Below are 16,759 nucleotides of genomic sequence, written 5' to 3'. Positions count from 1 at the left end.
AAATGACACTGTCAATTTTAGTCACCATATTGGTCTTCTCATATGGCAGGAGGGATTATAAACTGGAACACTTCTGAGGAGCAACTTGGCACTCTGTATCTAAAAGCTTCCTCCAAGTGTATACTTTGACTCTAAAATTCTACTTGTAGACATGTTAAGAAAAATATGGCAAGTATGCCAAAATTTACATAAAAGGTTGTTCACAACAGCATTATTTAAAATAGTGAAATAATTCACTACTTACAATAGTAAAATGTCCCATATAGTGGAATGGGTTAAGTTATATGTCGATTTATCCATTTTTGCAGTTCTTAAAAATGATTATACAGTTTTCGAGTGGGAACGTTCAAGCTTCAGATTTAAGAAGAAAAAACGGGACAGAACACTGTACGGCAAGATTTCATTTTTTAAAAGTTATCTTTGGGAAAATGTTTAGGAGGCAAAATGAGTTACCTCAGTGATGAACTTTTTTCCATTTCTGTGTGTCCAGATTTTCTAAATTTTCTTAGGGAATTACATAGTATTTATGCCACTAAAGAGGCAAAAGAAAACACTGTTCTGAACAGCCAGGTTAGAGCAATCCTAGCTTGGTAAGGAGAAACCTCTGCCTGCTGGCCTGTGCACTTGTGAGCAGACCCGCTCAGGTTGTTTCTGACACTGAACCTCGCCTTAGTCAAGTCCCACCCATCCTTGGAGGTCCAGTTAAAATGTTTCTTCCTACAAGAACCCCCTCCGATTCCCACAGGGAAAATTATTCTCTTCCTTCTTTACTTTCCAAGGCACTTTGTAAATATCTCTGTGATGACACTAGAGGAAGAAAATGGAAACATTACCCAATACCCAAAGAACTTTCACAACTGTACATGTTCAAAGACTGCTGCTTAAATTGTGTGATAAATATTTAAATGTGTTCTTGTTTAAGGCCCTACTATAGTACTCTTTGTGTTGAGTTATGGTTAAGTATCTGCCATCTCTGTGCCTGCACTAATTGTTTGTTTAGCTTTGTTGATGGGGGTACTCAATAAATCCTCATCAAGCAAATTAATAATAAGCTCCAACCAACCCCTGATCTATAAAAACATAAAACCATCCACTCACACACAGGTTTAATACTATGGTGCTTAGTCTTTGCTATCTCCTTGAGAATCCAAGAAAAAAATTCTTCACACTCAAGGAGTTCTTGACATCTCCCACCTTTCATCTGTCCAAGGACCTTGGTTGAGAATCCCTGAGAACATCCATCACCTCTTTATCCTATCTGTATGTCTAGGACAGTGGGTCACAGCCCTGATGCATATTAGAATAACTTGGGCAGCTTCAAAAAATATCTATATTGCTCACACTGACCAATTAAAAGTCAGAATCTCTGAGAGAAAGGGCTCTTGCATCAGCATTTTTAAAAGGTCTCTAGATCCTTGCTACTCAAACTGAGATCTGTGGCGAGAAGCATCATTACCTACAAGCTTGCTAGAAATACAGAATCTCAGGCCCTGCCCAAGAACTAGTGAATCAGAACCAACATTTCAGCAAGTTCCTCAATTTAAAGTTTAAGAAGCTCTAGGTAATCCTAAAGTGCAGTCAGGGTCAACAACCACTGCACAGGTAGAAGTATCTATCCTAGATACAAACCCCTTAGAAGGAAGGTGCTGGGCTCTGACTATGTTTAAAACTATGTCCTGACAATCAATAGGAAGGCAGCTATCATATACTGGGGAAAGCACTGAGCCTGAGGCCCCCAAATAAGAACAGGGAGTTGTACCCTACCCCTCAGCTGTGCAGTTTTGGGCGGTCAATTTTGCTGGGCTTGTATCATTTATTCGGATGGATTCATGTGGTAGAGTGGGGCTCAAAAGAGAAAATGGACTTTAGAACACTTAATAACCAGTAAGCCACTACCCTTATATGTAAGGTATTGTTATTATTTTGTTTGCTAACCAAGAACATGTGCTCTGAATTTCCCCACTAAGAAGCTGGACATCAAATCTTTTTGCCTTTTCTGATAGGTGATTTGAAGCCAGGGCAGAGGATTACAATCTCCTGTGGTTATCAAGCCAATTAAATCTAAGAAGTTACTTCAGTTCTACCTTCTTGTGAAACAGAATCCTCCAGATTTAGCTGAGACACCGCCCTGAGGAACTTCAGGGCTTCCTGAGAGCTCAGGTTGCAGAGGAATGAAAAGCAAATCCTGAAAGACTTCAAAACACTTTTGTTCCGAAGTCTCACCAATGAGCAAGGACAAAAACAAACCAAAAGACACAGCAACGATAATAATATTCACCCTAGTGGGAAAACAACACCAAAAAGCAACAAGAAGCCACAGAGTCACTGAGCACCTGCTAAGGACAAGGCACTGTGGCAGACATATTTACCTTCCACTTACCTTCAATCGTTTCTTCCATTTACCATTTACCCAGTCCCTGATTTGTGCTAAGCACTTTACAAACACTGATTTGTGCCATCCTCACAACTACAACCACCTGGAGATTTTTGTCACCATTTTGCAGATGACTAAGGGTTAATCTGAGACCCAAAGATTAAATAACTTGCCCAAGGTCGTCCAGCCAGTATGTGGAGGAACGGGTATGCTCTTTTCAGGCAAGTGAGTTGCATTATAAGATGATGAGAATGTGATGATGATGTTGATAACAAGGGCAGCTAACACTTACTGAATGTTGATTATGTGCCAGGCACAATTCTAGGTTCTTTTCATGCAAGAATTCAATTAATCTTCACAACAATCCTATGAGGTAGGGACTCTTATTATTATTCCCATTTCACAAATGAGGAAACTGAGGCTCAGAGAGGTGACTAACACTGGCAGAGCCAGGATATGTACCCAGGCAGTTTGAGCCCAAAGCCCATGTTCTAACCAGTAATTAGTTCACCAACTATTTATTAAGCACCTACTATGTGTCAGGCATTGTGCCGGCTTCAGAGAACACATGCCCACAAAGAGCTTTTAGCCAGTTAGGGGACAGAGACAAGCCATCAGCCAAATTACAACACAGTCCTAGATTTAACATCTAATTAGGATAAATGAAATCCACCTCTAAATTCTTGGTCAGGTGTGAAGAGAAGGAGCAGCTGAGGTGGTGGGGAGTGAATGCAGTAGATGGTAGGCTGTGGTTCTGAAACTTGGGCATGCATGGAAATCACCAGGTCACAGATGCTATCCTCAGGCTAAGAGGCGAAGAACAGTATGTTGGGGGTACACAGGAGCAGCAACATACCCAGTCTTTGGGGGTTGGGGGTGCACATCTAAGAACTCAAGTCTACTCTAAGTCCTGAAGGGAAAGGAGAGGGAAGGGAGAAATGTTCCAGGAAAAGCAAAACACAGGTACAAAGGCCTGGTGGCAACTATGAGTTTTGGCAGGTGAAATACAGGCTGGTGCTTCTCAAACTTCAATGTGCGTATAAATCACCTAGCAACCTGTTAAAATACAGATTCTGATTCAAGGGGTGGGGCCTGAGCTTGTGCATTTCTAACAAGCTTCTAGGTGATGACATTTCTGGTTCATGGACCATCCTTTGAGTAGCAAGCATGAATAGGTCTGTGTAGAGACAGAAGGCGGGAAAACAGAGGAGGGACATATTACATAAAAGCCACATTAAGGAGCTTGGGTTTTGTCCTCTGTGTAGTGCGGAGACACTGAAGAAGTTGAAGTAGGAGATGGATAAATCATATCTGGAGTTTTAAAGATTACTCTGGCTATCCCTCTGTGTGGGGGAGAGTGGGGGAGGGAGGAGGAGGTCTGTATGCAGCACATTTCTGCTCTAGAGATAATGTATAGTCCTAGATTTAACACCTAATAAGGATAAATGAAATCATCTCTAAATTCTTGGTCAGGTGTGAAGAGAAGCAGCAGCCAGGTGGGGAAGCAGAGTGCAGGCGGTGGTTTTGAAACTTGAGAGCACATGGAAATCACCAGGAGGGCTTATTAAAACAGATTCCTGGGCCTGGGTTAGGGCCCGAGAATTTGCATTTCTAACAAGCTCCCAGGAGATGCTACACTACTGCTCTTGGGAATTGCACTTTAAGAACAGCTGTAGTAAAAAAAAGCACAGGCTTTGAGGGCCATACAGACATGAATTCAAATCCCAGACCTGCCAATTCCTAGCTCTGTGACTTTGGGAAAATTTTTAAAACTCTTTGATTCTCGGATTTCCTATCCATAAAATAGGAAAATAATAGTAACTTCATGGTGGAGTGATGGTGGTAAAGATTAAATAAAGTACCTAAAGCACTTGGCACGTAGTAGGTCTGTTTTGGGTTACACTAGAAGGCAGAGCCAATGAGTACACTACAAGGAGGGAGATGTGGGCTCAACATAAAGAATCTTCCAGCAAGAGAACTAACCCACCAAGGAAAAGGCTGTTGCCATGAGCCACTCAGTCAGAAGCAGGGAACCATGGAAAGAGGTGGCAGATGATATCTCGGCCCTGATGAGGAGGGTGAATCAGATGTCTTCTGACCTCCCTTGAAACTACGGGACATTCCATAAACCCAAGTAACCTAAAAGTAGAATAAAACAAGGCAAAGTTCCACCCCGAGTTGGGTTTGATAAAGATAGTTTTTGAAAGAAACTCAGGGGTCATATAAACCAAGAGTCCAGAGAGGGGAAGCAACATACCCATGGTCGCATAGCAAGTTATCTGCACAGTGAAGAAAGTCCAGCTGCATCAAACCTGGCACAGCCAAGTGATCAGAGGTCTGTCACCAGGGAGGGAGCCATGCTCAAGGACCGTTTGAGTTCATGTTTAGAGGTATTCAAAGAACTGTGTTGTCACAGATTAACTGCTTTTTGTCTTCCTTGACCCTCCCCTCCAATTCTTTCTCTCTCTGATTCTTTGTCTCCTTTATCCCTCCCCCCAATTCAATGCTTCTCCTCTAACATAGTCAGACATTTATCCTTTACTTTGTGATTATTTTGAAAAGATGAATAACGAATACAGTCTACTTGTACTAAATACTGAAATATTGAGCTATCTAAACTGTTGGGTTCTGGAGAAGGCAGAAAAGACTTAAAAGTACAAATTGAAATAGAAATATTAGGACATACTTTTAAGCAATTTTGATGGAAAGTTTCCTAAGAATGAAACAAAATCCAGAAACTATAAAGAAAAAGGATATGTAAAGACAGAAAATGAAAAAAAATTTTTACATCATAGACAAAGATAATTTGTGTAAAAATGTTCAACACAAATGACAAAGGATTAATTTCTTCAATATAACAAGAACACTTACAAACCAATAAAGAACAAATAACCCAAAATAATATAAATGGGCAATTAAAAAAAAAAACTTCAAATGGCCAAACACAAAACGATGCTCAACATCATTCACAAGTCAAAATAATGACATCACATTTTTTACCCACCAAAGTCACAAAGCTTAGAAAAGTCTGACAACACTAGATGTAGGTAAATTGGTACAGTTTTGGGGGATGGCAATTCAGCAATATATAGTTAAATGGGATGTAGAACTATTATTGTAGGACTGCCAACATAAGTTATTAAGTAGAAAAAAAAGTAAGATGCACAGCAGTTTGTGTATAGCCTGGACTCATTTGTCTAAATAAAAATTTTAAAAGCACGTACCAAAGCCTGACAAAGATATCACAAGAAAAGGAAACTATAAACAAATATCCATCAAGAACACAAATGGAAAAATCCTTAACAGAACATAGCAAACCTGAAGCTGGCAACATATAAATAGGTTTATATATCATGACCAAGTGAGGTTTATCCTAAGAATGCAAGATTGGCTCAATATCTGAAAAATCAATTAATGTAACATACTACATAAACAGAATAAAGGACAAAACCACACAATTATCAAAAGAGGTGCAGAAAAAGTACGTGACTAAACCCAACGTATATTCATCATACAAACTCAACAAACTTGGACTACAAGGGAACTTTCTCACTCAGATAAAGGGCAGCTACAAAAAATCCAAAGCCAACATAATACTTAATGGTGAAAGACTGAAGGCTTCTCCCCCAAGATCAAAAACAAGGCAAAGATGTCTATACTTTTGCTGTTTTTATTCAACACTATGCTATCAGCCACTGCACTAAAACAAATTAATTAAAAATTAAAGGCATCCAGATAGAAAAGAAATAAGAAAAATGTGTGCTTTTTTTTTTTTACAGATCATATGATCTTATATCTAGAAAATCCTAAGGAATTCACAAAACCAACTACTAGAACTAATAAACAAGTTGATTACAAGATAAATATATAAAAATTAATTGTATTTCCACATACTAGCAGCAAACAACCCAAAAATAAAATTAAGAAAATAGTTCTACTCAGTATCAAAAAGAATAAAATATTTAGAAATACATTTTAAAAAAGGATTTGTAAAATGAAAATTATAAAACATTGTTAAGAGAAATGAAAAAAGATTTAAATAATTGGAGAGACATTCTATGTTTATGGATTGGAAGACTCAGTATTCTTAGGATGTAAATTCTCCCCAAATTGATCTACAGAGTCAATGCAATCCCTATCAAAATCCTAGCTGTCTTTTTTGTAGAAACTAACAAGTTGAACCTAATATTTATATGGAAAAACAAAGGAATCAGAACACCTAAAACAACTTTAAAAACAAAATTGGAATTTAAAACTACACAATTTTTAAGCTTATAGAGTCAGCTACAATATCAAGATAGTGTAGGCTAGGCTGGCCAGTTAGTTAGCTCAGCTGGTTAGAGCATGGCCTTGTAACAAGGTCAAGGGTTCGGATTCCCATATTGACTAGCCATAATCAAACAAACAAAAAAAGACAGTATGATAATAGGCATCTATGCCATCCTTCTGTTCAGTGGAACAGAATTAAAGGTCTAGAAATAAATCTTTCCATTTACAGTAAGTTGATTTTTAACAAAGGTGCCAAGCAATTCAACGAGGAAAGGAGTCTTTACAACAAATGGATCTTGCACAGTTGGGTAGCCATAAGCACAAGGAACCTCAAATCATGCACACACACACACTAACTCAAAATGGATCACAGACCTAAATAAAAAAAAAATTAAAACTAAAAAACCTCTAGAAAAAAAGATAAGAGAAAATCTTTGTGACTTTGGGTTAGGCAAAGATGTCTTAGATAAAATACCAAAAGTACAATCCATAAAAGAATTAATAAATTAGAGTTCATAAAAATCAAAAACTTCTACACTTCCAAAGATACCATTAAGAAAATGAAAAGACAGGCCACAGACTAGGGAAAAAAATCTTTGCAAATCACCTATCTAATAAGGAACTTGTGTCTAGATATATAAAGAAATCTTACAACTTAATAAAACGACGACTACCATCCAATTGAAAAACAGGCAAAAGATCTGTATAGACATTTCACCATAGAAGATATATGAATGGGGTTGGGCGGTTAGCTCACTTGGTTAGTGTGTGTTGTTATAACACCGAGGTCAAGGGAATGGATCCCCGCACTGGCGAACCACCAAAAAAAAAAAAAAAAAAAAAAAGATATATGAATGGCCCAAAAGCACATAAGATGTTTAATACCATTTGTTAATACGGAAATGCAAACCAAAGCCACAGTGAGGTACCACCACACGCCCATTAGAATGACTAAACTGAAAAACACAGACAACAAGAAGTACAGACCAGGATGTGTATAAACTGTCTTAGATACAATACCAAACCCCCATATATTGGTGATGGGAATGTAAAATGGTACACTTTGGAAAGTATGGCAGTATCTTAAAACGGTAAACATAAACCTTTCATACTATCCAGCATTTCTAACCATAGGCATTTACCCTAGAGAAAAATATATGTCCACGTAAAGACTTGTGAGTGCACAGGAACTTTAAGCACAATAGTGCAAAACTTGGTCAAGGGTTCCAATCCTCTTACATGCCAGCCTTCAAAAAAAAAAAAAAAAGCCCAAAATTGGAAACAATTCAAATGGACATCAATTAGTGAATGGAGAAACAAGATGTAGTATATCCATACAATGAAATTACTTTTCAGCAATAAAAAGGAATGAACTACCAATACATGTTATAACACGGATGAACCTCAAAAACATTATGCTAAGTAAAAGAAGCCAGATGCAAAAGTCTATACATTGTATGATTCTGCTTACAAGAAATTCCCACAAAAGGCAAATCTCTTTAGATATAGAAAGCACATCTCTGGTTGGCTGGTTACAGGGCAGGGATTGACTTCAATGCCTTGACTGTAGGGGAACTTATTGGTGTAATGGAAATGTTCTAGATCATTGTGTCACTGTGGTGATAGTTGCACTAGTCTATACATTTACTAAAATTCATTTGAACTGTCCACTTACAATGGGTGACTTTATGGTATTAAAATTATACCTTAATAAACCTGAATAAAAAAGAATAGCTACGGGGAGGTATAGATGAAAAAAAGTTTGGCAATATAATGATAATCGTTGAAGCTGGGTGATGGGTAATGGGGGTTAGTTATACTATTTCTTCTACTTTTGTGCATATTGGAAATTTTTATAATAAAAAGTTTTTAAAAAATAGACATTTTTATATGCATAGAGAAATAGAGATACTTGAAAAATCAGTCTATTTACCTCTGATAGCCTAGTGACTTTTTCATTTTATAGCTTTTTAAAAAAATTGACAAAAACTGTACATATTTATGGCATATAACATAATGTTTTGATATTTTCATAGCTTTTTTATACTAACATTTTTCCATATGAATTACTCGTCTTCAAAACAAATATTTATATTTTAAGAAGGGATGTCTCTGAAAATACTTGGATGAGTTCCACTAAAGATGAACAGACAGTGGGAGACAGAGGTAAGAATGACACAGAGAGGATTCTGGCACCAGGTTTGTGGATAACCAGACACATCAGCAATTCTTAAGCTTGGGAAGGGTGTCACAAATCCCTTTGAGAATCTTATAAAAGCAATAGACCCTGCTCCCAGAAAAAATGTTCCAATATGACATATGACTCCAAGAGAATAAAGGACTTTGAAGTTTATAGGCCCCTGATAAGACCCCTGCACTGGACACTGTTCCAACTTTTTGCGATTCTACGACTTCATTACCCTTTACAGCCCTGACAGCCTGATAGAGGATGTCTGACCTATGGTTCATTTCCGCAAGGAAGGAAGGTGTAGCAAAGTACCTGCTTCCTGGGGCATTCCTTTGTATCTTCCTTTAATTTTTAATTTATCACCTCAATAACTCCTATGTGAGGTTCAGTCTAAAAAGTCAATTAAGTAATTAGCAAACATTTGTTGCAGGTTTCAAAGCCATGAAAGGAGTGGGAGTCCTAAGAGATGTGAACTAGCCCACTCGACGTCACTGTGCTTTACTTGATTTCCAGGTCACGAGATTGCAAAGGTACCATGTCAAGAAACAAGGTGATGGCAATCTAGAAGCCCTTTGCGCTGTAATCTAACACTCTATCACTGGCAAAGAGATGGGTGACCTGGAAAGTTAAATAGCTCAAGAGACCCAAGAATCAAGGTCTTTCCCTCCCTATCTATTTTATTCTTGGGGGTTGGGCATTCAGAAAAATCTCTTCAAAACAGCTACCACTGCAGGGCTGCTAGAACTAAAAAGTACCCCCCCACCCCCAATTTGCCCCACCAAGTTCGAAAGATGTGAACAATTAACTTCTTCCAAAGAAAACAGGAAGTTTTCCTTGAGAACTGAAAATTATTTCATTCACTCACATTTCTCTGTGACCAGAAGTTAACCTTCTCTTTTCTGGAGCCCTCTGCCTTGCAACCTCTTTCCCACAAATAGCGTCACCTAGTGATATGGTCTAGCCAATCTGAGTAGCCTTTTTGTTTCCTGTTGCCTTTTCTGCTGCAAAAGCAGCACCTTCCTTAATAATAGGCTAGATTCTTCTTTCTCTTTTTCAAAGATAGTCACCATTTTAAGACTAAGTCAGTAACTGCTCCCCAGATTCAGCAAAAAAAAAAAAGAAAGAAAGAAAAAAAAGGGCTTTGGGGTACAGTTTGCCAACAATTAACTGAAATCAATTACCCAATCAGTTAAAGCTTCCTAAGAATTCGGCCACACAGGAATGAAGGCTAATGACAGCTAAAGGCCAGTTACCAAGCAGCCCCACGCAGCTAAAGAACGCACAGAGCCAAAAAGAAAACAAAAAACCAGAACCAAATTAGCCACAGGGGACTCTTGAAAACGTAGCCTTTATTTCAGAGCCCATAGATGGAGTGCCTCTTGAACAGAGACACAAAAAAGACTCAAAAATTGTTATTTGGGAGGTAGAGAAAAACTGCAGAAGGCTATGGGAGTCCAGGTGAAACGAATAAATAAATACCCTCACAAAGCAACAGGCAACCAGACTTAAACCCTGAGGCCAAAAGTGCAGAAACGCACTGCTTTCCTTCTCCCCCGAGTACGTATTTATAAAAGAACTCTCAGCTAGCCCAAGCAACAGGCTCAGACAGTTTAACTCCAGAAGATTTCCAACCCTGGACTGAAGTTACACAGCAACTTTTTCCGCGCTGGGCACTTTCATCTCATATCTCATTTAATTATCACAGCAATCCTTTGAGGAGAGTATCATCCCCATTTCAAAGATAAGGAAACTGATTCGGTATGAGATGATGAAAAAGTTCTGAAGACGTATGGTGTTGATGGTCACAAAACAATGTGAATGTACTTAATGCCACTGAACTGTACACTTAAAAATGGTTAAGATGTTTTACCACAATAAAAAAAGACAAAATAATAATAATAGTAGTAATAATAATAATAATAAGGTACTGAGACATAAAGGGGCAAATAGTTTGCCCAAAGTCACAAAACGAGTCCAAAGTCACAAAAGTAATCAGAGTGTCAGAGCTGGGATTCTAGCCCAGATTTTTAGAACAGGATTTCAAACCCTGGGAGGTCTGTCAGTTTAATATATCAGGCATTGGTGAGAAATCATGATAGGAAGGCAGAGAAGGAAACAATGCAGAGGAATGAGATGGAACTGAGAAGTCCTGCGTATCCCCATCCATGCCCCATTTGGGAAACACTAGTGTCAGCAAATGGTTCAGGGATCAAAGCAGATTTGAAGGTGGTAGGTGGCTCCTATCACTCATCTGTGGCCAGATGGCCCTGCTCATACTGGGTCCTTCCCACCTTCCTGCCAGTGACCAGAGATCAAAACTCAACCTTCTCCAACATTCTGCAACCTGCTTCTTTAATGCCAAGATCAAAGGAGAACTTTTGTTCAAGTTGTAAAAGAGAAACCAAGAGGCAACTTAATGCTATCTCTGCCTCCTCTGTACTTCCTGAGGGGATTAAGGGCAGTCCTCAGAGGACCACATTTAACCAAGGCCTGGTATAGGCACCTCAGCTCCGGGACACAATGGCTCCTGCAGAGTATGTGCCAGGTGGGGCAGCTCGAGAGATTAAGACAGCACAACCAATACAAGACAACAGCTTGGAAAGCTCAGAGGTACTATGATCATGGAAAAAACAAAATAAATCTGATTTTATAGATATAAAATCTTTCTTTAGCAAAAGAAACATTAAATGCAAGTATTCTTTGTTTTTTTTTTGATGTAAACAAAAGTTTTTATTTCTAATTTTATTCCTAAAGTTGAAATTAGCTAGTGGATAGCACTGAAATACACCTTCATTATACAAAACAGTGTAAACTGATTACATATTAGTAAAGAATTAAATGCAAGTATCCTAACCACAGAATTTTCAACTCAGAATTTAGAAATCAAGTCTAAACCTTAATTTCACATATGACCTATGTAGAAAATAGACCAACAAAGCCAAAGTAATTTGCCCCAGGCCACACAGGAAATCAGTGGCAGTGTTGGGACCAAGCCCAAGGCTGCTGATTCCTCCAGTGCTCCTTCCTCAATCAGCTGATGCCCACCCATACATGAGGTCCAGAGGGGACAGCAGCTTCCCACCCATGAGACTGGTGGCAGCTTTGAAGCCCCCTGCTTCCTTTTCCAGGATTCTACCATCCAACTGCCCTAAGGTTAGCACCAGATTCCACCACTAAAAACAGTCCATGGGCTTTTGACTGGAGCTGCAGGTGCTGGCTACCACTACCTCCATCAGCTCAAAGTAATCTTGATGTCACTCAGTCCTCTCTTCTGCTTCTGGACTGGATCAAACCCAAGTAATCTCAAAACAATGTGGACTGACCTAGCAATTCCACTCCTAGGTATACTCATATACACAAGAAAATTGAAGGTATATGTTAACACAAAAACTTGCACACACGAGCTGGCTGGTTAGCTCACTTGGAAGAGCACGGTGCTGATAACACCAAGGTCAAGGTTTGGATCCTTACAATGGCTAGCTGCCAAAAAACTTGCACACTAGCTGCCAAAAAACAGCACTATACATAACCAAAAAATGAAAACTATCTCAATGTCCATCAGCTGATGAATGGATAAACAACTTGTGGCATATACATACAATGGACTATTATTTAGCCATAAAAAGTAATGCCGATACATGCTACAACATGGATGAACTTTGAAAACATTATGCTAAGTAGTAGACACAAAAGACCATATATAGTAATTCCCTTTATATGAAATGTCCAGAATAGGCAAATCCATACAGAAAGTAAATCAGTGGTTGCCATGAGCTGTGGGGAGGAAAGAGTGGGGAGTGACTGCTAATGTTTCTTTTTGGGGTGAAGAAAATGTTCTGGAATTAGTGGTGATGGCTGCACAACCTTGGGAATATACAAAAAACCACTGAATTGTACACTTCAAAGGGGTGAATTTATGGTATATGAATTATATGTATCCATAAAAAAGACTATAATAAAAACCAAAACAATGTGAATGATGATACATGTGAAAGAAGTACAGAGTTTTATTCCCCAAACGGAAGTTTCTAGACTCCTAAAATGCCCACAAATGTACTCAATGGGCATTTCCTAAGTTTCACCAAAATAATATTCCCAAGAGCAGTTTTCCATAAAGAGTGAGATATAAGCCTGCCTCTCAATTCAGACCCAGCTAGATTAACTCCATATCCTGTAACTTTATAGAGTAGTCTAAATCCAGGACAGGAAGAAGGCAGGAAAATCAAAGAGAACTTCAGTTTACACCAGCAATCTTCTTCTATGGTGGGAGAAGCCTTGCCCCGAAGGTTCAAGAAACACCCACTGTGCTAACACAAACCTGGGAGGTGGCAGCCCAACCCTTGGGGAAGAAAAGCCACTCACCAAAGAAAGAGAGGGAGAGAAAAGCCCATAAATACCAGTGAAACTTGTACCCACAACCCTAATTTTCAAAACAAAAGAACAAACTAAAAACCCAGCTTGTTCCCACAGCCACTGAATCCACTAGCTCAGTTCCTCTTTGGTGTTGTATAACTTGCCCCAGAAACCTATACACCCCAAAGTAGATCTACAGCCCCCCACCCACAATCATTGTGAAATGAGGGTGTGAACGAGGGTGTGGGGACTGTTCTAATTTCGGTGAAATGAAGTGCTGACAAGGACCAAATTCAAGTTTATCTGTGACTCTGCTTGCCTGTTTCACATATACCCCTGTAATAAACTTGTTTCTATGCCTTTTCACTATTGTACCAAAAATGAAGTTTCCCATATGCACTCTTTAAACTGGCCTCTGTGGGTCACTGTATACATTACATACTCAGTTTCTTGAAATCAGTTACTGTTTTCAGCATGGAGGCACACTGCATACTCCCAGGTGACACAACAAATACAAAGTCCCTATGTTTTCCACTGTGCTCAGAATAAAACCCAAACTCCTTTCCCTGGCCTCTTTGCAGACTGAGAACAAGCTAGCTCCCCCTAATGTATTGTCCCGGAGGGGATGGGAAAAGGAAGCAGCCTAATAGAACCTATTTCAAAATGCAGTCCATAGACAACAAACTGCGGCTTACAGTTACAGGCATGCTTCTAAAAACACAGTTGCTCTTGTCTCTCCAATTTCATCTTGCATCATTCTCTCCTCACATCAGCCTCCACCATGCTTCAGCCTTGTGTGTTCCTCAAACATACCGAGCTCTCTCCCACCTTCACCCTTTAAACTTGTCATTTCCTTTGCCTGGCATACTCCTTGCATAGCTGGTTTCTTCCTGTCAACTCTCAGCTCACGTAAGACTTCTCTGACCACACAACACAAAGTAGTTGTGTCACCCAGTCACCTCCAATCACCATCACTTCACCATACTGTCTTCACAGCTTTCACCACTATCTGACATTATCTGAGATGTCCACAAATGTACTCAATGGGCATTTCCTAAGTTCCACCAAAATAATATTCCCAAGAGCAGTTTTCCATAAAGAGTGAGATATGAGCCTGCCTCTCAATTCAGACCCAGCTAGATCAACTCCATATCCTGTAACTTTATAGTCTAAATCCAGGACAGGAGGAAGGCAGGAAAATCAAAAAGATTATTCATGTATCTACTTGTTTACTGACTGTCTCCTCTGACTAGAAAAGCTCTACAAGGGTAGGGATCTTGACCTTGTAATCACAAATACATCCCTAGTTCCTGGCCCAAAGTAGGCACTTAAATATTTGTTAATTAAATAAATGCGTACCAGAAATATGTATTGCTAACTTATGACCTCTTAAAAATCTCTGAACAGGGCAGGAATTTCCCAGTGCAATGTTATAAATACTTTATTGAACTTTTTCCCTATGGCAAGAGAGGGTGTGACTTCCTGTTCTCACACCATACTTGTTCTGAACTTGGTACAAAAGAAATGTGTTTCAACATACCACTTTTGGGATTTGCCCCACTCATGGTTCAGACTCAAGTCTGAGACCACAGAAACCAGGTAAGGCTGTGAAATCTTTTACCTGATCTCTGAGGTTCAAATAAAGAATCCCTCATTAAACAAAAAAGATAAGTTATCAGTCAGCTAACAGAGGGAGGGAAAGCGTTATTAGTCAATAATCTACTACTATTTGGAGAAAACCAACACCAAAGAATTTAAGCAAGAATCTTCCTGTGCTGAAGTCAAATATCACTTGCTTTTCTCTAAGTCTTCCTTGTCATTCACAGGATGAAATTATCTGCTGGGGAAGCAATATACAGGAAGACCCAGGAAATCACTCTGCACTAAGTCACTTCAATTTTAGTTCTGGTCTCTTCACAAGCAGAATGTGAACTGAACTTCTGGAAGAACGGCCCGTCCTTCAAAGACTTCCAGGGTTCTGTACTAGGAACCACAAGATCTGACCCACCTTTCAAGCACAGGTCTTTTACCTCCACACTCATTCACACACAGGCTTCATCATAATGAGCCTTCAGCCTTAAGGAGCTGTGTGACTCTGTAGGGGTACGGGAAGGGGAAGCAGCCTCGTGGGGCTACAAAGTGCTTTTCAAAACGTAGTTCACAGACCACCTCCACCACAATCAACGACCGCTTATAAAAATGCAGATTCCTGGGCATCACCTAGCCCTATGGAATTAGAATCTTTGGAAGTGGAGCTAAGAAACTGCATTTTTAACATGTCTTCCCAAACACACCACGAAATTCCTAGGTCCAGTAAAGTCTGAGAAGCAGTAGGATAAAAGGTAGCAGAGAGGCAGGGAGAGGAGGAGTAGGGAAGGGTCTTATGATGAAGATAGGGATGGGGTGGGTGGGGTAAGTGAGGGCATGCTCTAGGGCAGAAATAGTTAAGAGGGATGGGGGATATAAACAGTGAGGGTGGAGGTGAGCACAGGGCTCTGGAAAAGATCTGAGACAGGGCTTGGGGGCTGGTCAGAGGAGAGGTCGCATCCGCGAACTGGTCAGGATGACGGGGAGGCAAGGAGAGCAGGGTCTGGACGTGATGGAGAGGAGCAAATATGGTAATAACGGTGGTTCTTCAAAGGGTTCAGGGCTGGGAGATAAAATTTGGAAAATGGGGATCACAGGGGGCGGGGTCCAAAGTAGAAATGGGAACCGGCGGGGGCGGTAGCCCTGGACTCTCTCCGAAAAACTCGGGGCCTTGACAAGCCTGAGTGCGGGGCCATGGCAGGGGAGGGGGATCTTAGGGGAGGTGAGCCCAGTCAGGGGTGGCCTCAGGCCTGAGTCAGGTGTCCCGGAGGTGGCTCGGGGCCAAGCACGGGGCACTGAAAGGTTCTGGGATACCCCGGAGAGCCCCGCTCCAGCTCCGGTTCCTAGAGACTCCTTCACTCACCATCGCTGCCGCCATCTTGGATCCACGTGTCGGCGTGATGACGTCAGCGGAAGTGGTGCTTCCCCGTTACGGAGTTTAACCCCACAAGGTGGTTCCCTGGCTTCAATCGCTCCTGTAAATCAGGTGAGCACAGGGCAAAGGAGACTTAGTTCTTGCTCGACAACCTTGTATGGCCAGTCAAGTCACTGATTAGGTGAAGAGAGAGGACGTTGTAACTATGGGAGCCATATTAGCTCCTGGCAGGGACTTCTCCTCCCCTACCCTCGCTGCATTGTGGGTAGTGGGAGTGTGTGGAAACGCTCTCGCTCTCTAGGAGCCATTTTTACTATTGGCAGGAAGACCCGTTGCCAGGGTTACCTGAGATCTAGGGGGAGAAGCGTTGGCCCCCGGACTCCAATAGCAGCCCGATCCCGAGAATATTTTGTAATTATTCATTTAATTATTTGCTTGACTATCCTATATCCTCTCTAATAGACTAATAATCCATATGAAAGTGGGACATTGAATCTGTCTAACCTTCCTCTGTCTCATTCTCATCTGTAAAACGTGGAGGGAATTATTATAATACCTTCATTATAGGCTTATGATGAGGATTCAATGACATAATATTACCTAGGATGTATTC

The 16,759-nt window shown here is 40.2% G+C and overlaps 1 protein-coding gene across 1 annotated transcript in view; it reads right to left on the bottom strand.

Annotated features, from left to right (window-relative positions):
• TM9SF4 (transmembrane 9 superfamily member 4) overlaps window positions 1-16,156 on the bottom strand; it is a 49,282-nt gene extending 33,126 nt beyond the window's left edge. The window contains exon 1 of the mRNA XM_063093385.1: window positions 16,135-16,156. Within this exon, the coding sequence (XP_062949455.1) occupies window positions 16,135-16,149 (15 nt within the window). The 5' untranslated portion in view covers window positions 16,150-16,156. The remainder of the gene's footprint in view (window positions 1-16,134) is intronic.
• Window positions 16,157-16,759: the final 603 nt, after the last annotated feature.

The sequence above is a fragment of the Cynocephalus volans genome, chromosome 1, assembly GCF_027409185.1.
Source record: "Cynocephalus volans isolate mCynVol1 chromosome 1, mCynVol1.pri, whole genome shotgun sequence".
Classification (NCBI taxonomy): domain Eukaryota; kingdom Metazoa; phylum Chordata; class Mammalia; order Dermoptera; family Cynocephalidae; genus Cynocephalus; species Cynocephalus volans.
This window is presented reverse-complemented; position numbering and strand designations above follow the sequence as displayed.